The following is a 26,367-nucleotide window of genomic DNA, read 5'->3' on the forward strand; positions in this document are numbered from 1 at the left end:
ACAGTGACATAATAAGCAGTCAGTAAATATTTTATTAAATTCTAAGGAGATATAACATGGAAAGAAATAAAAGAAGTTTGTTTAGCTTAAACTGCAAACTATACATTATGTGCGTGGAAGAAATGTGAGACAGCAGTCTGAAGAGGTAGACAGGGCGGCTCACAACATTTGACTTGATCTCTTAGACAAATGAGAATCGCTCCCAGGCAAGGGAGTGTTATGATCAGCTCTGCAACTCTGGCTACAATTTCCTAAACGGATTCAACAATATCGGAAGCTACTGCAATTAGAAAGAAATGACAATCAATATGGTTAATTGAAATGGAAAGCCATCTTAAGAAGTGAGGGAACTATATGTAGTATATGGGATAGGGGGAGAAAGGAGAGCATGATATATTATAAATCAAAGTGTCACAGAGAGTTAAAGATGATACCTAATTTATCATATGGGTACCTGAAAAACAGAATTATCATTTACTGAGAGAGTGAAACCTAGGGGAGAGGCAGTCTGACTGGGAGCAAGGACATAATGAATTCAGTGTCAGACACAGTGAGTTTGGGCTGTTTGGAGGCATGCAACTGGAAATTCAGTAGGCAATTGGACAGACAAGTCTAAAAGAAAAAATACCGGCACTGAAGCATAAGACTGTGAATTATCAGGGTGTAGAGAAGAACTAAGTAGATGCAGTGTATGAAATCCAGAGGGCAAGTGAAGAACATGACCCCAGAGGAGGATCTAGGACTGCACTCTTAAGAATTAAATACCAACATACAAAATGATGGTAAAAGAAGGTATCTTTTTCATAGATAAATAATATTTATTTGAGAGAGAAGGAGCTCCAGTGGCACAATCGGCTAGCGTGCGGTACTTAAGAAAGCAACATACAGCAGTATTTTGTTCTGTAATTTTTTAAAAAATGCATCCAATTTAAGACTTAAACAATAGGACATATGGTGAGTATATGTTCACTTTAAATCATTCAAACACAAATCATCATTCACCATGAATTCTATAATTTAAACTGATTTAACAGCCTAACCCAATAATGTTTCCCAACAGTCTACCAAATATTTGCATAAGTTTGAAAATAAGAATTTAAAAAGAGCATAAGCCAAAGTACACTCCTACTCAGAATCTTTCTGTGGCAAAATTTTTCAACAGGTTAATGATTTTAAATACTCCGTATTTCCAAATCATTTAACAATGGTAAGACATATACCTGCACACAAGAAACCCTTAGAATCACAAGCAATATGAGAAGAAAACACAGTAAGTTTCTCCAGAAATACTAGCTGGAAGACTGACAGCTTTATAAGCACACAAATTTTCAGTTCAACAAATTCACTGTCTCTCTCTCTTTTTTTTTTTAAACAAAGTTCATTCCACTATGGAAGGTGCTTTGTCTGTTTAAAAAAGCTGTAATTCAATTATGCCAAATGCTTACCTTAACAATAGTTCCCAAAAGACTTCCTTCACAGAAAATATGTAACACATTTACAAATGCCATTTATAGGTAAGTCTTTTCAAATAAAAACTTCAAAGAAAATTATTCCCTGGGTTTTAAAAATGTAAGGCAATTTTTGCAAAAGGGCATATTATACATTTCAAACAGATTACCTAGTACCCAAAACAAAGATCATACCTTGAAACATGTTTAAAAGCCTCCACTATAACCGGTGCAAAATCTTTTGTAAACTCCGGCCCCTTCCTTTTGCTGTTCTGAATGACATCATTGGCTAGGTAGAGAAAAGTAAGCTTCCTGTTTGGTTTGGCTGAAAAATAAAAAAATTTAAAAATCTACTTAAAACAATCCTCACTTAACTTGGACAAACTCTCTCAACACCTCCATTAAGCAGTTTGAGAACTACAACAAACCTATTAACCATTATTTATCATGTTCAACCCTAGCTTCTCATTCTACAACCAAAATCAAGTTACTATTCTTCAACTCTCCAAGATAATTTCTCTGTGATTTCTGGAGGTCAATCCTGTGAGGAAAAAAGAGAAGAGGCAGCAGAGGTAGTCAATAAGACATCTTTCTGTTTCCTTGCAATTTTACCAAGACAACCAAGCTACTTTTCCATGATTGCTCGCCTTATTGCTATTCCCAAACTAATACTTCTATACACTGGGATCCTTGTGTCTATGCAAAAACACATCTCTGTGACTTTATCCTGTACAAATGTCATTAAAACTTGTAAGCACTATATGATATCCAGCCTTTTAAAAGTAATTCACAAATAATTCAAATAAAAGATCAATTACCAGTCTTCATAAAGCAGAGTCAGGGATACTAGATAAATAATATGAAACAATCAATCAGATTACAGAAATGGCATCTAATTTCACTAATGCATGATCAGTTTATAATCTAGACTTATTTATTCATAATCAGGAAGTGGCAAGTTCATTACTTATTTCTTATACTGTACAGACCATATGCCTACTCATTTTGACATAATGCAGATATTAAAATCTAACTTAATTCCCCATTTTCCCACAGAGACTGAAATTTAAAACCATAGTAGATGGAAAAATGTATAAATAGAATAAATAGCTAAAATTTTACTGTGTCATATATAAATATAAGAACCCTCTTGAGCCCTGACTGGTATAGCTCAGTGCACTGATCGTGGACCTACAAACCAGAGGATTGCAGTTCAATTCCTAGTCAAGGCACATGCCTGGGTTGCAGGCCAGTTCCCAGCAGGGGATGCATGAGAGGCAACCATACATTGATATATGCAACAAATGAATTTTTAAAATCTTGAAAAGAACAAACTTCATCCTAAACCAGAATACTATAGAAGGCAATGTCAACTGTGAGTTCTGTATGAATACATCCCACTGTTTATTCACATCACGCTTCTAGAATAGGATCAAGACAAAAACATTTTGTGCTTTGAAGAATATTTTAAAAGTAATACTGAGTAATTTTTAATGAAATATGGCCTAAAAGTCTAAAAGTCTACGTGCCTCATTTAATCTTTAAAACAACCATACAGCCCTGACGAAGTAGCTCAGTTGGTTAGAGTGTCATCCTAGTGTGCCAAAGTGTGGGTTCAAACCCTGGTCAGGGCACATGTAAGAACCAATCAATGAATCTATAAATAAGCAGAATAAGAAACTGGTATTTCTCTCTCTCCCCTCCTCTCTCTAAAAATCTATTTTTTAAAAACTTTACAAGGTAAGTTGTTATCCCCAGTTACCAATATAGCAATTATTGAAACTACTGGCATTGTACCCTGACCTGTTAGCTCAGTTGGTTAGGCATCGTCCCCGCCAAAGTAAAGTCACAGGTTTGATTCCTGGTCAGGGCATGTACCTGGGTTGTGGGCCCAGTGCCCAGATGGGGCATGTTTAAGAGGCAATCAATCGATATTTTTCTCCCTCATCAATGTTTCTCTCCCTCTCTTTCTCCCTCCTTTCCCCTCTCTCTAAAAATAAGTAAGTGAAACCTTTAAAAAAACAAAACAAAAACCAAACACTACTGGCCTTGTATCCAAAAGACACAAGCAACCCTCCAAGAGACTGGCACTAGACAAAGAGCATTAAAAATAATGACTCCAATGGTCTGAATTGCAAACATACAAAAATCCACAAATTCATAAAGCCCCAGCTGGTGTGGCTCAGTGGATTGAGTACTAATCTGCAAAGGAAAAGGTTGTTAGTTAAATTCCCTGTTGGGGCACATGCCTGGGTTGGGCCAGATCCCTGGTTGGGGCCATGTGAGGTAGCCAATCAATGTTTCTCTTACATATCAATGTTTCTCTCCCTCTTTACCTGCTTCCCCCTCTATAAAGATAAATAAATAAAATCTTTTTAAAAAATACTTTAGCTGTGGCTGGTGTGGCTCAGTGCATTGAGCAAGGGCCTGTGAATCAAAACATTGCCTGTTGGGATTCCTGGTCAGGGCACATACTTGGGTTGGAGGCATGTGATGGTCCCCAGTTGGAGGCTTGTGAGAGGCAACCAATTGTTTTTCTTGCCCAACTATGTTTCCCTCCCTCCCTTCCCCTCTCTCAGAAAATAAATAAATAGTATCTTTAGAAAAAAATTTAAGAATACTTTAAAGCCCTGGCTGGCGTAGCTCAGTGGATTGAGCACAGGCCTGTGAACCAGAGTATCGTGGTTCAATTCCCAGTCAGGGCACATGCCTGGGTTGGAGGCCAGTTCCCAGCAGGGGACACACTAGAGGCAACCATACATTGATTATTTCTCTCCCTCTCTCCTTCCCTTCCCCTCTAAAGATAAATAAATAAATAATTTTTTCAAAAAGAATACTTTAAAAAGGTTGCTAAAGTAATAATCCAGTTGACAAAGGGGGAAAATTAAGCATTTATTCTCTCTCCCTTGCCTGTATGAACTGTATTTCAGTTACCAATAGTTGAAGAAAGTTCTCATACAACAAATCCTCAAACTCCAGTTTGCCTCAGAATCACTTGGAGAACTTGTTAAAACATAGATTAGTGCTCTGGCCAGTGTGGCTCATTTGGTTGGGTACTATCCTGCAAACCCAAAGACCGCTGGTTCAATTCCTGGTCAGGGCACATGCCTGCGGTGCAGGTTTGGTCTCCCACTCAGGGCGCTTTTAAGAGGCAACCAACTGATGTTTCTCTCCTTCTCTTTCTCCTTCCCTTACTCTCTCTCTAGAATCAATTAAAAGAATTAATTTATAAAAATAAAACATAGATTACTGGTTCCTATACATATAACTTCTGATGTAGGTCTAGAATATAACCCACGAATCTGCATTTCCAACAAATTATCAGGTAATACTAATGCTGTAGCCTGGGGTTCACACCCTTGAGAACCTCTGCTATAGAAGAATTCTGGAGAATGAACCAGAAAGAACTAGAAATTCACAATTTGGTGACCCCTGATAAAATAAAGAGTCAAACCAACCATCATCAGTGGCTGCTAAAATCACTGGGTGAAAGGTGACGGCGAACTTTATCATGGACTCATAATGAACCCATCGATCAATCTTTCCCTTAAACATGAAGTGCACATGGTACATCTCGTAAGTGCACACCCCTCCCAAAGGGATGACACTACTAGGACGGAACCAGCCAAATGCAAAGGAGGAAAACTCTACAGTTCATGTGACACAATCTCCTCAACAAATAAACTGCACGAAAAATGGGGGGGTGGGGAGCCTCATGATTTTAGGAGACCTGTTAAGCAGATATCATGAGTGGACCTAGATGGATGGTACTTTGAATACTATCTATAATGAGACACCTTTAAGGGAATCCAGCATACTGAATGTGAACTTGGTTTAAAATAATCAGAAACCAAAGACAACTATTAGGTTTAATAGACTATGTACATTAAAATTTGAATACAGGACTTATCTATAATAAATATATTGATATATGTGGTTATTAGAACTGAGGTCCAGTATTTGCTTTAACTAATCTGGAAAAAAGGGAGGTGTCAGAGTGGGGAAGATTTAGGTGAAACCAGATGATGAGATGTTAATAACGCTCTATCTGGGTGATGGGTTCATGAAAGTTCAGTATCTTGCTGTCTTCAATTCTGTGTATAATTTTAGAAATCTAAAATAAAAAGTTAATTTAAAAACAAGTAAAATTTTAGTGTAAACAAACAGCAGAATCTTTCACCTCCATCCTCTCATTATAAATGAGTTAATTATTTAATGAATACATCCTTTGGGATCATTTTATGTACCTTTGCAACTATTACATACTTATTTACATCTACACAGATACACATATTAGGATTTTTTTCATGAATGAGATCATGCTCCCCATAGTGTTTCACAGCTTTCTTTATACTTCTTACATCCAGGACATTTTTGTATTCATAAATAAATTTTTTTTTACCAAACTCTTTTTAAGTCTCATTCCTTTTAATAGTGACTTAGTCACATAATATATAAACTGTTCCAAATCTTCACCACTTTTTATACTTTTAAACCTGACCAAGTATTTCTAAAGAACAGACTTTGAGATGGGTTAAAAAGTATGCAATTAAATATAAACGAACATCATCAAGTTGCCTGCCAAAAAGGCAGTTTGAACTACAACACGAAAATGCTCATTTCTCTACATCATCATCAACACAATACTATTAACATTTAAACTTCTTGGGAGTAAAATGATTGTTTTTATTTAAAAATCCTTAACTATTACTGAAGCTGATTTCTTAGTAATTTATATTCCATCTTATGTGAATTGCCTGTTTCTGTCATGTTGCCTGTCTCTCAACAATGCTGTTTGCTTTTTCTTATTAATTCATAGGACTATTTTATAAGCTATGAATATTCACTTTTTCCTTGTTGTACATTGTGTATATTTTCTCTGAATCTATGCTTTTTACATAGAAATTTGGTATTTTTCTACATTCAGGATTTTGTAGCCAAATCTACATATTTTCTACATGATTCCTGACCTGGATCTCTAGAAAGTCCTTTCATAATCCAAGACTAGAAGTAATTATAAATGTCTAACACGTCTTATATAATTCCAAAGTTAATTTTTTTTCAGTTATATCTTTAATTCAATTGGATAATTTTATATTTGGTATTAGGTAGGAATCTAAGATGCATTTATTAATATTTCATCCCTTCTTTCATGAATTTAAAGTACCTGGTTTACCACATGCCCATATAAAATGGGTCTCCTCATAAATCCTTTCTCATGTATTCCTATTCCTGGATCAACACCATACTGTTCTGATTTTATTTTATTTTTTAATTCTAAAAAAGTGTTATTTATTTTTTTAGATTTTATTTATTTATCTTTAGAAGGGAAGGAAAGAGGGAGAGAAATATCAGTGTATGGTTGCCTCTCATGGGTCCCCTGCTGGGAACTGGCCTGCAACCCAGGCATGTGCCCTGACTGGGAATCAAACCACGATCCTTTGGTTCACAGGCCAGTGCTCAATCCACTGAACCACACTAATCAGGGCTATTCTGATTTTAAAGTCTTTGAAGTTTGCATGATAACCTAACAAGGCACACTACCTTCATTACTGTTTTCCCTTCAAAACTGTCAAAATTCACAGATAAAAACAGCCTTGGCTCTTTCCCACATTTACCTTTCCCACTGATCTTTAGAATTAGCTTTAAAGTTTTGTTAAAAAATAAAAACAAACAAAATTCCTTATAGATTACCCTGAATTTATGGATGCATAAATGATCCCTTTGCAATGAACTTTTTACTTATCAATTTTATATACTACTGTTCTATTTTAAATTTTATAACAAATGCAAATTTTAAACCAACAGAAAGTTAGTGTTTAGCACAGTTATGTTAAAGTAAGCTTGTTAAAATAGTAATACAACATGAGAACCAGAAAGTATCCTACAATATCAAAGACAAGTAAATACTATTGGAAAACACTGGTCTCCAAGTTCCAAATGATGTGTCCCAATTCCAATATAAAGACTCATTTGTAGGGACTTCTGCTTCCAGGAATACAAAGCAGACGTACTTTTCCCCAGTATTTCTACAAAGTACAATTACAAACTGTGGGCATTATAAATAAAATTACAGACAAAAAAAAGAAGGTACACTGGCAAGGGGCCTTGGGAGCCAAGGAACAACACAAATTAAGTCCCCTGGGTTTTATTTTTGCCCTATTATCTCAGATTGGGAGTTGAAGAAGCCAGCAACCCAGAAATCGTAACAGGTGCAGACATAAAAACTTCTAACTGAAGCCTTCTCCGTCTAGCCAAAAGACCAGGAAAACGGCAGCCTAGTAAGACGGAAAACTTGGACAATAACTAATCAACTCCAGGTAAACACTCACAATCCACACCAGCAAAGGCTAAATGGAAAGCAAGGCTATAATGTGGGCCCCAACACCTCTCCAGAATGGTGTCACAGATGGCAAAGCAGAGAGCCTGGGCTTCCACCCCCACCCAACAGCAGGAGGCATTTCCCAGTGGGGCAGAAGGCCCAGTGGTGAGCTAGGACCCTCACATGGCCCAATGGTGCTGGGGCTCTCTCCATTCCTTCCCCCAACGCTGTGGCACCAAAGGCAGTCTACTGGGGAGTAGCGGCTCCCACTTGTACACATCAATATAACAAGCATCTCCATCCCTTGATGGGGTAGTGTTAGAGAATACAGCTAAACGAGATTAAATAAGATGCAGTGCCTCATAACAATACCACCCCCCCCAAAACTATATAGGTCAATTAAAAACCACTCATTATACCAAGAAACAGAAGGATTTCAAAGTGAATTTTAGGAAACAATGAACAGATGCAAACGTGAAGATGGCAGAGATAGTAGAATGATGTGACCAAGCTTTTAAGGCAGCCTTCATAACTACACTTCAACTAGCATATACAAATATGTTGAAAACACAACGTATCAAAATGTGTGGGATAAAGCTGAAGCAGTGCTGAGAAACAAGAGATAAACAAATCTCAAATCGATAATCTGAGCCCCCACGTAAAGGACATGGAATAAGGGCAAAACCCAAGCAAACACAAGGAAGAAATAGCAAGTAAAAGCAGAAATCAATAAAACTGAAAACAAAAGAGAAGAAAAAAATCAATTTTAAAAAAGCTGCTCCCCCACCAGTTCTATTGAGATATAATTGGCAAACATCACTGTATAAATGCAAGGTGTGCAACATAATGGTGAAGTGATGACATAGATTGTGAAGTGACTGTTGCAGTAAGTTTAGTTAACACCCAGCCCTGGCTGGTATGGCTCAGTGGACTGAGTGTGGCCTGCCAACCAAGGGGTTGCAGGTTCAGGGAACATGCCTGGGTTGTGGGCTGTGTGCACCAGGCAACTGATCAATGTTTCCTCTCTTTTCCCTACCTTCCCCCTCTCTAAAAATAAACAAATGGAATCTTAAAAAAAAAACCACACACACACACATCAACAAAATACTTTAAAAAAAAGAAAGAAAAATATTTGGCAAACCAAGGATAAGTAGGAGGTGTGCCAGGAATGAAGTGGATGTGGCTATGAAAAGGCAACATGAAGGCTCCCTGTGATGATGAAAATGTTCTATATCTTGCATATATCAATGTCAATATCACAGCTGTGGTGTTGTTTGGCAATATCTAGTTTAAAAAATTATAATAGAAAACTAGCTTTGCATGATTCCAGTTTCCACTGGAAGAAGTCGGCAAAGGGTACACATGCTCTCTATTGTTTCTTACAACTTAGTACGAACCTACAATTATCTAAAAACAAACAGTATTTTTTTTTTAAATTTCACATTAAGACCTCTTAATGTGAATCACTATGTATACACTCCCAGAGAGGGTGGTTGGAAAAAACTCCAGACATTATCTATTTTTATAGATTATTAATAGTCATTTCACTCCATTAACTAAAAGATCTGAAAGCTAATGTTTTAAAAACTGAAAGTTACTACAATAAGTTAGGCAAAGTTAAAATTATATAAACAAAATTAATGTAAAACATTCATGGTCTCTCTTAATCTGACAGCAGTTCTCAAATTTTCTGGTCTCATTCCCCTTCATTCTCTTATAATTATTGAGAACTCCAAAGAGCTTTTGTTCACACAAGCTATACCTACCATGCCTAACTTATTGAAAATTTTAAAATATGTATTATTTCATGCAAAAGCAAAAACAGAAAAATATTATATTAACATAAATAACATTTGTTAAACAAGTAAATTTCTAAAACTTACCCACAATGTATTGTTTTGGTGGATGTAATTGAAAAAATAAACAAGCAAGCCTTACCCAGATATACAGCCAGTCAAGAGGAAAGTATTTTAATAGCCTCCACAGATAATTGTGGATGTCTTTCTCTGAAACCACTCCAAAACCCAACACATTGTGTGTGTGTGTGGGGGGGGGCGGTATTAAAGACTTTATTTATTTATCTTTTAGAGGGGAAGGAAAGGAATGAGGGAGAGAAATATCAATGTATGGTTGCCTCTCGTGGGTCCCCTGCTGGCAACTGGCCTGCAACCCAGGCATGTAGCCTGACTGGGAATCGAACCGCAATCCTTTGGTTTTGCAGGCCTGCACTCAGTCCACTGAGCTACACCAGTCAGGGCACATTGTGGTTTTTAAGATTCTAAATTATAATGTAAAATCTGAAAACATATCGACAAACTTTAAAACACATTGTCACATTAAAATCCTTTAGCCTGCCATGCTCTTTGAATGGATCTTTCACTTATGCATAATTTTGTCACATCATGCATTGGTCTTTTGAAAAATGGTTCCCTGAGTTACAGAGACGTTCCAATTGTTGAAACATTACATTAGGCAGTATCAAAAATCACATTTGTAAATATCACTATCGCTTTCACTGGCAGAGAGTTAAAAAGTATTGGAAAGTTTTCATGCTCATGGTGACAGATACAGATTTTCCAAATTTTGAACTTTTGCCTGAAACCTTGAATTTCATAACAGGAAACAAATACTGCCAGTTTTCTTCCTCAACAAAACGGCCTCACTACACTCACTTTTGAGAAAACACCTGCCAAATACCCATGTCGGAATAACCAGAGTTCCTGTCTTTTTTTTTAACCCTCACTTGAGGACACATGTTTTATTGATTTTAGAGAGTGAGCCAGGAAGAGAGAAAAACATCGATATGAAAGAGAACCATCAATTGGCTGCCTCCTATACATGTCCTGACCAGGGATCAAACCCACAACCTAGGTATGTGCCATGACCAGGAACCAAACCTGCAACCTTTAGGTGTAAAGCATGATGCTCCAACCAACTAACCACTGGGCCAGGGCTGTCAATCCCCACCCCCTCCAAATAAAAATGGTGCTCCATGAAAAAAGCAGTTGGTTTCACTCAATACTCTAACAATCACAAAAGTGTATTTCCTACAGAATGCTCAGCACACAGTACTTTACACATATGTGTCTTTCCTGTTTTCTTACAGATTATTAAAAAGATATGCACTCACATCTAACACTGTATTTAAAAGCAAAGATTGAAAGCTTGCCCCCTATTATTCAGGAACAAGAGAAGGATGTCCAATTTCACAACTTTTATTCAACCTGTTATTGGAAATTCTATATAGACACACACACACACAAAAAGAGGTAAAATGATCTCTGTTCACAGATGATACAATCTTACTTTTAGAAAACCCTCCAGATTTCACAATAAAAACTTTCAGAGCTAATAAGACATATGCAGCATAGTTGCAAGATACAAAATCAACACTGTAGTCTTAAATAAAAAATGAACAATCCAAAAAGAAACTAAGAAAATAACTGCATATACAGTTATACAAAAGCAATAAAATATTTAGGAATAAATTCAATCAAAGCTTGTACACTGAAAAATACAAAATACTGCTGAAAGAAATGAAAGAAAGAAATTGAAATACATCCCATGTTTATGAATTGGAAGAGTAAATGTAGTACCAAACTACAAATAGCATTTTTGGAGAAAAAGAAAAATCCATCCTAAAATTCATGTAGATTCTCACCCCAAACAGCCAAAAAAATCTTTAAAAAAAAATTGGAAACTTGTACTTCCTAATCTCAATGTACGATAAAACTACACTAATTAGAATAAAATTAACCATTGAACAACACAGATTTGAACTGCATGAGTGCTCTTATATGCTAATTTAAAAAAAATACTACCAATAAATTTTTTGAATGATTTTCTTACCTTTTTTTGGTCTAGCTTACTGTATTAAGAATACAGTATGTAATACATACAATACATACAAAATGTGTTAATTGACTGTTCATGTTACTGGTAAAGCTTCCAGTCAACATTAGGCTCTTAGCAACGTTTGGGGGGAGTCAAAAGTCATATGCCAATTTTTCATGCACTAGGGGTTGGTGCCCATAACCACCACATTGTTCAAGGGTCAAATGTAATATGATACAGATGTAAGAATAGACATATAGACCATGGAATGGAATAGAGCCCAGAAATAAACCCTCACATAGAGCCACACTAGTCATTATGAAAACACAAATTAAAACCACAAGCAGATACCATCCCACACCCAATGGGGTGAACTTTTTTCAAAATAAATCAAAACAAGCATGTGCAGAAAATGGGGAATATAAAACATTACAGCCGCTATGAACGGTATAAAAATTAAACAGAATTACCATACCAACCAGCAATTCCACTTCTGGGTACATACTCAAAAGACCTGAAGAAAGGACTCAGATTTCTGTACACCCATTTTCACAGCAGCATTAGTCACAATAGACACAAGTGGAAACAATCCTACCATCACGGATGAATGAATAAAATGTGGTAAATATACACAATGGACTATTATTCAGCCTTAAATAGGCTGACATACCCTACAACACAAATAAACCCTGAAGACCTCATGTTAAATTAAATAAGCTAGTCACAAAAGAACAAATTGTGTAATTTCACTTATCAGGGTTACCCAGTGTAGTCAGATTCATAGAGTAGAAGGCTGGTTGCCAGGGACTGGGAAAGAGGGGATGGAGAGTTACCATTAAATGGGTGGGAAGGGGAGAAATTGTTTAGTGGGTATAGCGTTTCAGTTTGGGAAAATGAAAAAAGTTCTGAAAATGGTCACAAAAAATTGTGAATGGACTTAATGACACTGAACTTTAGAATGTAAATGGTTACAAGGGAGAAGATTATACTTTATGCTTATCCCAATAAAAATAAAGAGCTAAAAGATCATTAAATTTTATGTTGTGTATAATTTACCATGATGAAAAAAACATGCATAAAAAAGACATGCACTCAAAAGTCTAGATTTAATAAAATTTAATAATTTGAAATGCTTTGATGAGCACAGTCAGAAAAGTAGCAAAACATATTTTGGCTGCGAGTATGTGGTATGAAAAAATACCATGACTATTAGTATAGTTTATTAGCTTTGCTTTGATGAGACACTACCAGTTTTTACCCACCTTTGCTTTTTCATCATCAAAGTGTATGTCAACAGAGTGAAGGTAGGGGCAGGGGATCTCTTAGTAGTATTATGAAAATAATTTTTATCTTGTGGACCCATACAAACTCTAAAGGGTCTTCTTGGTGACCCGCCAATGGGGATCTGCTGACCACACTTTAGAACCCCTTCTCTGCGAATATATATAGAAAATGACTGAAAAAGCTGAAAAATTGTAGTCCTTCTTAAAACAAGGAAATGCTTATAACTACAGTTCATTATTTATTTATTTATTTATTCTTAAATATTTACTTATTTATCTTTAGAGGGGAAGGGAAGGAAAGAGGGAGAGAAATATCAATGTATGGTTGCCTCTCGTGCGTCCCCTGCTGGGAACTGGCCTGCAACCCAGGCATGTGCCCTGACTAGGAATCAAACCGCGATCCTTTGGTTTGCAGGGCCACGCTCAATCCACTGAGCTACACCAGCCAGGGCTACAGTTCAATATTTGAAAAAGACATCAGAAGGTCCTAAATCAGGTAAATCTTTAGGAGAAACAGCAAAATACTCTGCAATACTTCTTTCAGCTCTAAAAGTCTCAGATTCTACCTATTTTCAACTTTCATGCAATAACTTATTCAATACATTTATTGGACATCTATATTTAATGTGAGCTGGCTTCTGAGGGAACAAAGGAATAGGTCTAGTCCTTCATTAATAATAAACTAAGTGCAGAACCATTAAAATACAGTATAATAAATGCTACAGTAATAGTAGTTAAAAGTACTTGGGAGGTGGCGCCATGGAGAATGTCAGAGTAGGGAGAATCATCAAATTTGAAGACAACACCATTGATATGGAGTCTGGAGAGAGCAAAAATAAAAAGAATCAAGAACAGTGAACAGAGCCTAAGGACCTGTAGAACACCAGCAAATTGACAAACATACACATTTTAAGAGTCCCAGAAAGAGGAGAGAGAGGTGCATGCATAAAGAACATCTAAAAAAATAATGGTCAAAAACTCCCCATATCTTAAGGAAAGACATGAATCTACAAATCCAAGAAGCTCAATGAACTCCAAGTATGAACTCAGAAACCCATGCTGAGATCAATTATAATCAAACTTATCAAAAGACATAATTTTGAAAACATAAGAAGTGACATGTCATGTATAAGGGAGCCTCAATAAGATCAACAGCTAATTTCTCACCAGAAATGTGAAGGACAGAAGGCAGTGAGATACCATACTTGAACCACTGAAAGAAAAAACAACAACAACAAAAAATACCCTGTCCACTTAGTATAGCCAGCAAAACTATCCTTCTATAATGAAGGAGAAATTAAGACATTTCAAGCTAAACAAAAGCTGAGGAGTTTGTTGCTAGTTGACCTGTCCTATGCTAAAGGAAGTCCTTCGGGCTGAACTGAAAGGACACTAGATAGTAACTAGAAGCCATATAAAGAAATAAAGAATACCAGTAAAGCTAACTACAAAAGGAAATATTAAAGCAAGTATTAACTATAGTTTTGGTTGTGACTCCTTCTTGTTTCCTATCTGATTTAAAAGACAAATGCATAAAACAATAATTATAAGTCTGTTAATGGGCACACAACATATAAAGATATAATGTGACAATAACAGAAAGGGGGGAGAAAGCTGTATCGGAATGTTTTTTTGCATGCTACTGTGGGTATCAATTCAAATTAGATTTTTATAAAGTTAAGATGTTAACTGGAATTCAAAAGAAGAAAATTATCCCCCCAAACAGGATTACAGACTAATCACTAGAAGAGTGATAGTGAAAAATGAGGACCTAGGTGATGAATGGGAAAGGAGATATTGCTAAAATACCAATAAAAAAGCTGAAGGTGAGGTATGTATTAGAGGTCAAGATGATTCTGAAGTTCTGAGTTTAGGCAACCGGTAGACAGTAATGCCTTTCACTGAACTAGCAAAGACAGAATGAGTAACAGAAGTGAAATGGAATGGGTAAAAATAACATAAAAAGTTGCTTTGCACAGTTGAATTTGAGATGCTCCAAAAATACAATTCAGTGATAGAGGCTAGGGCTAAAAAAAGGATCACTGAGCCATCAAAATATGGATGGTAGAAGTAAAATCTAAAGCATCAAACCATAAATATATAAAGTGAAATTACTTTAAACATTAAGCATCTTTTATGTGCTACTTACAGCATATCAACTGCATTTTTAATTCTAAAATAACTTAATTAAATCTATCATAAATATTAATTTACTAATTAAACTATAGTGAATCTAGATAAAGCACTATATTACTCAGGGTTCTTTCTCCAGGGAAACAGAACCAATAAGGTTTGTATGTACAGATAAAGAAATTATAATGCTACAAGGAACTGGCTCTTGTGATCATGGATGCTGCCAACTCCCAAGATCTAAAGTCAGTGAGCTGGAGACCCAGGAGAGCTGACAGCGTAGTGTAATTCCAGTCTGAACGTCAGCAGGCTCAACACCCAGTAAAGTTTGAGTGCAAAGGTAGGAAAGAAAGCAGTCAGGTAGGAAGAGTTACCTCTTACTCACGGGAGGGTCAGCCTCTGTTCTATTGAGGCCTTCAACTGATAGAGGCAAGGTAATGTACTTTACTCAGTCCACAGATACAAATGCTAAAACTCAGCCAGAGCCCTGGATTGAGCACTAGTCTGCAAAGCACAGGTTCACAGGTTTGATTCCCTATCAGGGCATATGCCTGGGCTGTGGGGCCAGGTCCTTGGTTGGAGGCATGCTGGGGGCCTGCAAGAGGCAACCGGTCAATGTTCCTCTCCCTCTCTTTCTCTCTCCCCTCCCTCTGAAAATAAATAACAACCCTCAAAACTCAGCCAGAAACATCTTCACAGACATACCCAGACTACTGTTGGACCAAATATCCAGCCCAGTCAATTCGATATATAATATTAACCATCATTAAGTACTGTTTAAGAAAATAACTCATTTTCTTGATATACTTTTCTTTACACTCCACTAATTTTTGATATTATTATATTATATTATTATAATAATATTGATATTGATAATATATTATTATTAATATTAACAATATATTATTGATGATATGTTAATATTATTATATTATTTGATATTTTGATATTATCTAAAATTTTTTATAATAAGGCAGCAAAAATATGGTCCTTGCTTATGCAAATTTCACTTGTTTTAAAGAGCAATCAAACAGAATATAGAACATATGATTTATGCAAATACTAAAGATGTAGACAAAATCTGTTAAATAAATTAAAGTTTTAAACCTTGCTCTTGAACCAAAAAGATGCTCCTTGAGCAGGACCAAAGTATTCCATTACAAAAAATCAGCAATGCAAATCACATTACTAAATTACTAAATAAATACATTAATTAAAATTGCACATTTTCAGTTTTAAGTCTTTTAGCATAATCCTTTGACACTTCCTTCTGGTAAGCCTGTACTAGACAGATGCAAAGTTAAACAGTTACTTTAATCTTAAGTGTACATTTCATCGTCGTCTTTACAGAGCTTTGCAAGTATCATGAACTGACATCTGAACAAGTTCAAAAGCCATTATTTATTACAATAAATATTCACTGTAATTACTATTTAAATAATAATTACAATAAATACAATTAGAGTAAGACTTATCGATTCTCAGCCTAATACTAGCCATCATAAAAATGTGAATTCACTTTAAGCTAATGTGTAAACTGAAGTGGTAACTCCAAAAATACTGATTTTGACAAGCCTAGAGTTTGACGATTCTAGAATTTACATGGAAAAACAAAATAAAAATACTCAACGGGGGGAAAAAAGAGCAATCTGCAGGGGGCAGGGTAGGAGTGGGGGTAGAGGAGAAATGTCCTACCATATGTGAAAACATAATACAGCGGTACAAATAGACTAATGGAACAGAATGATAAGTCTAGAAATACAGCAAATATCTAAGCTTATATGATAAGAAGCCATTTCAAATAGGTGGGGGTAATAATGAACTCAAAAAAAGGCTGTGATAAATTAACACCTACCATTTCTATCAATAGGGTCTCTTAAAATCACTAGCTGAGGCCATTAATAAAATAACTAGAGTATTTAGTAACATAAAAAAACATACATTAAGTTTATCCTGCCTAAGTCCAAAAAGGAGTTATGAACTGAAATCTTATATTTAAAATGTCAAACACAGCTGTTCTACATAAGACCACACCTGAACAATTAAAGCAACAGTGAAAACTATGTCTATATACTTTATACAGATCCTAGTAAATTTTACTCATACTTCAAATCTCAAATCAAAGATGCTTTCCCTAATTCCTAACATGGTTAGTCTCCTAGTTATATTTCCCCTGTGTTTCACTGTGCAGTTACTAGTTTAGTAGAGTCAATTTCCATGACTGACATGTAAGCTCCAAGAAGACAGCTGTCTCTCTCACCTACTGAATCATCCTTGATCTAGCAACGGAGCAGGAACTCAATACGTACTTGCTGAACAAAGCAAACCAACAGAAACTCTTCCTTATAGATTTCAAATGAAAAATTCATTTTATTCAAAATACACCTGTAAAATTAGGGATTATCAAGTTATGTTTGTTTAATGAAGGAGCCTACCTTTATTTTTATTAGAAATGTTAGGGAAATTGCTTAAATTAAATTTTGCAGCAGCAAAACCAGTATGAAAACATTAACTTAAAAAATATTATGTTGTAATAAGAGAACTTAAAGTAAATTACATTATAGGCCAAAAGTAAATATCAATTCAGTTTAAGTTCACAATGAGTAGGAATTAATATTTTGGAAGAAACATGTCTGCTTAAGGCAAAGCAATGTGTCCTAGCCTCTTGATAAACCAATTTCCACCAATTTATAGGAAACTGCCTAGTTTTCAGAATAGGGTCTGTGGATCCCTAGGGTCCTCAAAACTCTTTCACAGGGTCCATGAAATCAGAACTATTTTCACAACACTCTCATTCTCTCACGTGCATACAGTGAGGACATGCGATACATAATACAGAAAGACAATGTGAAGGCAGACATAACAATCCAGCTCTCTTCAACTAAGATACATAAAGATTTGCAAAATGTAACACAATTACTCATTTCTCTAATAATTTTTAGAAAAGTTATTTTTCACTAAAAATATCATTTTGTTAACATAAAATCAATTCGGTATTGTGAATTTAAAATAAGTAAATATTTTTAAACATCTTAATTTCTAATGTAACTACAGATAGACATAAACCCACATAAATAACAGTAATATTTAAGAGAGTAAAACTCCTTAAATCATACAGTCTAAGAATCCCTGCTCTAGACTGAGAATTCCTGTAGAACAACCAATTTGTTTTTTTCAAAGAATAAGTTAAAATGAAAGAAAGGGTATCCATAGATGTAATGGGACTTAAGGAATACAATTATCAAATGCAATAAATGAACTCTACTTGGATCCTGATACAAACAAATGGCTAAAAAAGAATAAAATGGGAGACAATCAAGGAAACATATACTGGCTAGACATTTAATGATATTTTAAGAAATTAACTTTTGTTTAGTTGTTAACAAAGAATTGAAGCTAGTTAATGACCACATGGGCGTTCATGAGAGCCATGCAGTTTGAGCACACCAAACACTTTCAGGTTTAAGAACTGGGGAAACACAAATTCCATCTACCTGTTCAATTCTAACCCTAAAAGAGAAGCAAGTAACAGTACCAGACAGTATTAAAGCTAATGAAGTATCAATTCGAAATAGAATCCCTTCATTTTAAGGATTATACCGCTACGTATTTAAAACATCAAAAATGTTCTTTGCCTTTTCTGTTTTTCTAAAGCCAAATAAATTAAGAATAAATTTCTTAAACCAAGTAAGTTAAGAATGCACAGTAATTGTTTCAATCCTCAAACCACAGTAATTATTTTACAAACCTCGAACCATATTCATCAATATAAATGTTAATTCAACATATTTAAGAACTTCACCAAAGGCAATAGGCTGGGGTATGGAGGCTAAAAACTGAAAAAGGAAAACCACTATTTGAAGGGGCCCACTTTCTACTGCTAACCAACACATAACCCCCTTACCAATAATGCACTCACTATAAGTGATAATTAGGGCCCTGGCTGGATAGCTCAGTTGGTTAAACTGTTGACTCCGTACATCAAGGCTGTGGATTCCATCCCTGGTCAGGGCACATACAAGATTCAACCAATGAATGCACATACAAAATTCAACCAATGAATGCAAAATCGATTTCTCTCTCCCTCTCCCTCTTTCTCTAAAAATCAATTTTAAAAAGTGATAATTAGTTCTGTGAAAATGTATAATATAGTGTTATTGAAAACAAAGTGCTGATTTTAACAAATGATTACAATACAAGGAAAATCTCACCTTAAAGAATCTAACATTTAGTTGCCAACTGGGAGAAAAACAATAACAAACATTCAAAGGCTGAAATTCACCTCAGCATTTTCATATATTCCCAGTGGCTGAATGCCCCCTTTCCTTATGGAATAGCTGGGTCAAAAAGGTTCTTGTGTTTGTTTTTTTAGTAAAACTCAGTCTAAAGAGATAATTTCCCCTCACCATCTTAACTACTTACAGTTTTCCTCCTTAAATGGGCTTAATGAAAAATTTCTTGCTTTTTGCCCTTCCCATAAGTTCTATAAAGGCAGGAACAAACTTGCTTTCCTTGTTATTTTTTTTTATTAAAATATATGACATAAAAACTTTGTTTTCTTTTTTATATTTTATTTATTTATCTTTAGAGGGGAAGGGAAGGAGAGAGGAAGAGAAACATCAATGTATGGTTGCTTCTTGTGCATCCCCTGCTGGGAACTGGCCCCTGCTGGGAACTGGCCTGCAACCCAGGAATGTGCCCTGACTGGGAATTGAACCACGAATGTCTGGTTCGCAGGCCCGCGCAGCCAGGGCTCAAAAACTTTATCAGTACAATATCCAATGCCTGACACAAAGAAGATACTAAGTAGAGTTAATTAATATTCTCTAATGCAGGGGTCCCCAAACCCCAGGCTAAGGACCAGACGGCATCTAAGCTTTGTCTGTATTTATAGCCGCTCCCCATCACTCCCGTCACCTCCTGAGCTCTGCCTCCTGTCAGATCAGCCGCAGCATTAGAGTCTCATAGGAGTGGGGACTCTGCTGTGAACTGTGCACGCGAGGGGCCTAGGGTGCCTGCTCCTTACGAGAATCCAATGCCTAGTGATCTGAGGTGGAGCTGAGGCAGTGGTGCTAGTGCTGGGGAGCGGCTGCAAACACACATTATCTCCAGCAGAGAGGTCTGGCTGCACAGAGGCCATAATAAATCCACTGCTTGCAGACTTCACAATGGCAGGTGAGCTGATGTACTTCAATTGTACTGCTGCCATGGTAGCTGGCTTTAAGTCATAATCTGACACTTACTTCAGTCTGCTCGTGGCCCACTTATTATTTTATTTATCACTTCCATCTGCGCCTCTTTCCTGCACTGCACACTTATCTCGGTCACAGTTTTGGTAAGCCCACATGCTAACCCTAGCATGTGGCTGAGTTAGTTGTATAATTATTTCACTATCTATTACAATGTAATAATAATAAAGTGCACAATAAATGTAGTGTATTTGAATCATCCCCAAACCACCCCCACAACCCCAGCTGAAGAAAAATTGTCTTCCATGAAACAGGTTCCTGGTGCCAAAATGGTTGGGGACTGCTGCTCTGAAAGTGAGAAGACTACTCAGGGAGAAAATCTTTGTAAGTCACAGATGCAACAAGTGACATGTACGTAGAATACTTACAAGAACACTTACAAGACTGTACAAAAGGCCAATCAACAAGCACATGAAAATATGCTCAAAATCTTTAGTCATCATGGAAAGGCAAATCAAAATCACAAGATATCACTTTACATACGGGGGAGGGGCTATAATAAAAAAAGAGATAATAAGTGTTGGCAGAGATGTGGAGAAATTGCATCCTCATGCACCATTATTAGAAACGTATAATGATGAAGTCACTGTGGAAAATAGTCTGGCAGTTCCTCAAAAGGTTGTATGTAGTTTCTATATGATGACCTAATTCTTCTACTCCTAGGTATCTATCTAAGAAAAATGAAAACAAATCCACACAATAACCTGTGTGCAAATGCTCACAGCAACATTATTTTTAACATCTTAGAAGTGAAAACAATCCAATGTCTATCAACTGATAGAAGGAAAAATTCATATAATGGGTTATAATAGCACCACAAAAAGGAATGAAGTACTTGATACATGCTACAACATGGATGAGTCTGGAAAACATGTCAATCAGAGGAAGCCAGGCACAAAAGACCACAAATAGTATGATTCCATTTAATGAAATGGTAAGACCAGGCAAATCTATAGAGACAAAGTACCATATTTTGCCATGTGTAATGTGCACTACGGCCCAAATTTTGAGGGAAAATGAGGATGCGCATTATACATGGGCAATACTAATTCTATATCTATATAAATGTTTTTAATTCTTTTATTTATGCTTATGCATTAAAAGTGTAACTCTAGAAAACAATAATGAAACCTGTATGCAAAACAATACCCTGGAATATGATAATTGATTTTTTCTTAATGTAAATAAATAAAAATTGAATTAAAAAATTAGAACTAAAGATTTTTTTCCTCAAAGTTTAGGCCAAAAACATGGGTGCACATTATACATGGTAAAATAAGGTAAACTGACGGTTGCCTAAGGCTAGGGAAGGTGGGGGGAGAGTTTGAGGGATGAGGGCTAAAAAGCATAGAGTTTCTTTTTGAGGATAAAAAATGTTCTAAAATTGAGTGTGGTGATGGTTTTACAACCACTGAGCTGTATATTTTAAAAGGGTGAATTGTGTGGCATGTTCATTATATCTCAATAAAGCCATTACATAACAACAAAATGGTCACTTACAATTCTGATCACACTCTATTGCATTTGTCAGGGAAAGTAGTACAGCTACTTGGTCTTCATAAAGGCCTTGGGTATATCCCTCCAAACTGAAATTCTTTCAGGAGACAAAGATAAAGCAGGTAGAAAAAGAGGGGAAATCTTCATAATTGAAGGAGTACCATGTCTGACATATTTTACATATTCATTCTTATATTTTAAACAGTAATGTTTCCTTCCAATGTCACATTTTTGTCTTCTTTGAACACTTCAAGCAACTAAAGAGGGTCTAACTTAATAGAAAATGTTCAACCAATTTTCCTTAGTTTATTTATTTTAAATTTGATCTATTCCTTTCATAAATCCTTATTTTGCAGATATAATATGAGCATTCAAGATACCACATTAAAATGGCTAAAACAATGTCTTGTATTCAGTAAATTACTGCCATTATCATTAAGCCACAGGAGATGGAGAATCCTAAAATGACTGGCAAAACTGGAGAGAGGGGTGAGGATGAAAAGGCTACACCTACAAAGACAGTCATGAATCAAGAAAGGAAGCCCTTGGCAGAAAATCCCAGAACTGAGAACTGCCCGGCACAGCATCCTGACCTTCCCCGCCACTATTACAATCACTACCAGCATCACCCAACATCATTTTCCTCCTAAAGCACCTATTTATATGTCTTTAACTTTTCTAATTATAAGCATTTATACATAATGAAAACATCAACACAGCTAAGAAATAACAGAGCTTATCATTCTGACATTTGTATCAATTTTTTAAAATTATGTGGTCTATAAGATAACATGAATTCATTTTCATTTCTTCTAAACACTATAGACAAATAAAAGGGGTCTATGGGAAGTAACCTCACAGGGTGATCTCATCATAAATTCCTAACCAGGCAGATCATGGTGGGGAGTCCTGCTCCAGGTCTGTAACTTCTTTAACGGAAGGTTTTTCAGCCAGCCCCACCCGCGCATTGTACTTAATGCAGCTAAATTGACAAACCTTTGAAATATCAGAATACCCCTGAAAGGGTATTCTCAAGAGAACACATAACCCTCAAGAGAACACATAATCTTGTTAACTATCCTGTAATCCAATTCCTGCCTTGTTTTCCCCTCCTGAATTTCAAATGCACAAAAGCTGTAAAACTGTTATTACCCAGAGCATTTTAGATCTTGCTCTCTGCCCTATGTCATCAGTTTGGCTAAAATAAACTCTAATAAAGATTCTCTACAGGGACCTGGCTGGTGTGACTGAGTGGATTGAGCACTGGCCTGCAAACCAAAAGGTCATCAGTTTAATTCCCAGTCAGGGCACATGCCTGGGTTGAGGGCCAGGTACCTGGTGGTGGGCGAAAGGCAACTGATGGATGTATCTCTTGCACATTGATGTTTCTCTACCTCTCTCTCTCTCCATACTTTTTTCCCTCTCTCTATAAAAAGTAAATAAATAAAATCTTAAAAAAAATTCTGTATGGGTTTGTATGTTTCTGTCACCACCACTATCTTAGAATATAGTGTTAATCCTTAGTATGCGTGTAACTGAAACTACAGATATCTGAAAACCATAGTGGTTTTTTCTCCTGTTTCAAACTACTAAATGGAATACCATCTGCACTTTGCTTTCTCAGCTCAACGTTTTGTTTATTGTTGTTTTTTTAACCACCATGTTTCATGTAGCTCTAATTCATTTATGATAACTGCTGGACAGTATAGATTGTATAAATATCACAATATGTTTATTTGTCCATAGTATAACTAATTTAGCTATTAACAGACTGCAATAAACATAATTCCCTGAGCACAAGTACTAATTTCTAGGATATTATTCCTAGAAAGAAAACAAATAAAACTTCTGGGTCAAAGGATATATTACGTTCAACTTTATTAGAGGTTGTTAAGCTGATCTTTTTACATTCCAACCAGCAGCATAAAAAAGTTTGTGTTTCTCCTCATTCTCACCAACTCCTAGTATTGTCATACTTTTAAATTTTGCAAGCTAAAGAATATAAAGTGGTACTTCACTGCTTTATTTTTTTTTTCTGATTAAATTGAGTATCACTTATTGGCCTTTCAAGTTTCCTATCATGTGAAATGCCTTTAACCGCACTGCCATTTTTCTACTGACACCATTTTTCTGTCGACTTGTGGTACTTCTCAAAACAGTCTGGTATCAATCCATTACTGATTACATATGTTTCTAAATGCTCTACCCCGCCCCCAAAAGAGGATAAGCCTGTTGCTGATTTTGAAATCTAGTAAGCTTTAAAAGCAAAGATAATTCCTGCCTTCTCGAAGTTCATAGTTTATTTTCCAGATCTTTATATCCAGATTTCTCAAACCTTTCTGGCTACTCACAGAAAATAAATTTCTCCTTGAGAGTCAATACACATACACATATATATGAACTAAAAAATGGACCTCTAAATCAATTTCTTCTACTGAATCAACCACAAGCAATCACATAAGAGAAGGATAATTTGTCTCCAGTCTATATAGCCAATGCTACACTGGCTCTCATATTAATACAATCACAGAGCTTTCATATGGGCCGTAAACGGGCATGTTTTGATTCATAATGGTTTATTAAACCCCGTAATTAATAAATAACAATCTTTTCCCTACATCAGAATATCTGAAACAGCAATGAAGAGTGCCCACTCTCTCTACCCAATGAGTTAAGAACGTACAAACCCAGATTAAGCAAATGAATTTTTAAAAACTCCAGCCGCATTAACAAACAATCAGTTCTTACAGATAAAGGTGCAGAAGTGAAATGATTCTGGATCGTTTAGTGACAGCAGACTACTGCTCAAAAGTTAACTTCATCTACAGAAGCATTATCGAAGGTTCTGCAAACTAAGGCACTGCCCCAGACTCACTCACATATAATCACTGAGCAAGAAAGGCCCTTAGATCACTTAATCCAACTCTCACATTCAGGTGAGGCAAAATGCAATACCGAATTAAGAAATCTGCCCAATCCAAGTGCAAAACCTACAAATTCAGGAGTCCTTCCACTGCATTACACATCTTATTGTACACTCCCCAGCAGTTCTAAAACTCCGATCCCTTTATTGATTTTACACGACTGAGTCGATGTATTACAGAAATGATGGCAGTAACTCCCAAGCCCACACGGATCTTTTCCTTTCCACACTCCCCTACCTTTCTCCTTACCCAGCCTCCATTACTGATGTGCAGAATGAAAAAAAAAAAATACCTGACTGCCTGAATTTCTGGCCCTAATTAGGTGCGGAGTCTTGAGGCCCTGGTTACTATTTCTGTGTTTAATCAATAGCTCTTTTTAACTCGTTTGCTCCTTTATTCAGCGATACCTACGAAGTGCCGACTTTGCGGGAAGCGCAGTGCACGCTGCTCTTCCAAACCCCCGGGACACCGGAGCCTGGGAGCCGGGGGAACCGGGTTAGGGGAGTGGCAGGCGGCCCGGAGCTGGGGTCACTGGGGGAATGGGGCTTCCGAGGAGGTGGGCTGGGGGTCCCGGGCGACTCACCTTTACGCAGCTCCCGCTCCCACACGGTCACGATAGGGCGCGAGTGCTTGCGGTGGTGGATGAGCCACAGGGACAAGGTCTGCACGCTCTGCTGCGAGTTGCTCAACTCCGACAGCTTCTTCTCCAGCGCCGCCTCAGAGAAGGCGGACATGCCTCCGACACCGGTTCACGCCGTCCCACGCTGTGGGGCAGAGGGGAGGAGAGTTTCGCCGCACTAGCTGCAGCCTCGCCCCCTCACCCCACCCTTCCCCACGCCCTCGCCACCGCCGACTCTACATCCAAGCCCCGCCGCAAACCAGCAAGATGGCGTCCGTCCGGCAGTGACGTCACGGTCCACCCTCGGAAGAGGCAAGGCCGAGAGGCGGGACCTCCGAGAGGCGCAGGAGGGCGAATCCGGCGCCGGCGGGGTGGGCCGGGGCATGCGGAGTCTGAGCCAGGCGGTTGGGCGGGGTTTGCCTGGCCTGGAGCTCTCAGTAGAAGAAAACTATCAGTTCTGAGAAAGGGGTGATTAAAAATCTCTACATAGGCGTGTAAATTGGTTCAGGCATTTTAAAGATTATGTGGAATGACATATTTTAAAATACCCCTTCCTGTGGCCCTGCAATTTCATTAATTGCTGTCGATGCTAGGGAAACACCAGCGTGATTGCACAAGGAGCTCTTTATGTACTAGTTCTGTCCAGCTCAGTCACGGTGAAGAGTTGGGGCATTGAGAGCAGGCACACGGCTGAATTAATTGTGGTACTTATGAAGAGTTTAAAAGATAAATAAATCGAGTGGTGGATAGGGTTTTGTTTGTTAATTGCACAAGGAAAAGTACGGTATAACGTTTGTTTTATAAAAGTATACTTTACAAAATTTTATGAATTCTTAAGTATGTAAATGCATTGCAAAAGGTCTAGAATATACAGTATATCAATAGTGGTGTCAGAGAGAGGATCAGAATTGGAGTCCTTAAGCTGTGTCTATATTGTCTCCATTTTTTTTACAAGAACATAGTCATGCATCACTTACATAATTAAAAAATAATCTCAATGAATCCAGCACATTTTGACATCATACTTGTCTATGATATTCACAGTGGAAACAGATAGTTAC

General features: G+C 36.8%; 1 protein-coding gene across 3 annotated transcripts in view; it reads right to left on the reverse strand.

Moving 5' to 3' along the window:
* Positions 1–25,546, reverse strand: part of RPRD1A (regulation of nuclear pre-mRNA domain containing 1A) — a 55,543-nt gene extending 29,997 nt beyond the window's left edge. Inside the window, exons 1-2 of one of the 3 annotated variants that reach the window (XM_037033057.1) lie at positions 25,271–25,541; positions 1,644–1,773 (exon numbers count right to left, since the gene is read on the reverse strand). In XM_037033057.1, coding sequence (XP_036888952.1) covers positions 1,644–1,773; positions 25,271–25,421 — 281 coding nt within the window. In that variant the 5' untranslated portion in view covers positions 25,422–25,541. Of the gene's footprint in view, positions 1–1,643; positions 1,774–25,270 lie in introns of all 3 variants that reach the window. The other 2 variants (XM_037033074.1, XM_037033066.1) reach the window with 2 other exon arrangements.
* Positions 25,547–26,367: the final 821 nt, after the last annotated feature.

This window comes from Sturnira hondurensis, unplaced genomic scaffold, assembly GCF_014824575.4.
Source record: "Sturnira hondurensis isolate 20B ecotype Veracruz unplaced genomic scaffold, ASM1482457v3 Scaffold0001872, whole genome shotgun sequence".
Lineage (NCBI taxonomy): Eukaryota > Metazoa > Chordata > Mammalia > Chiroptera > Phyllostomidae > Sturnira > Sturnira hondurensis.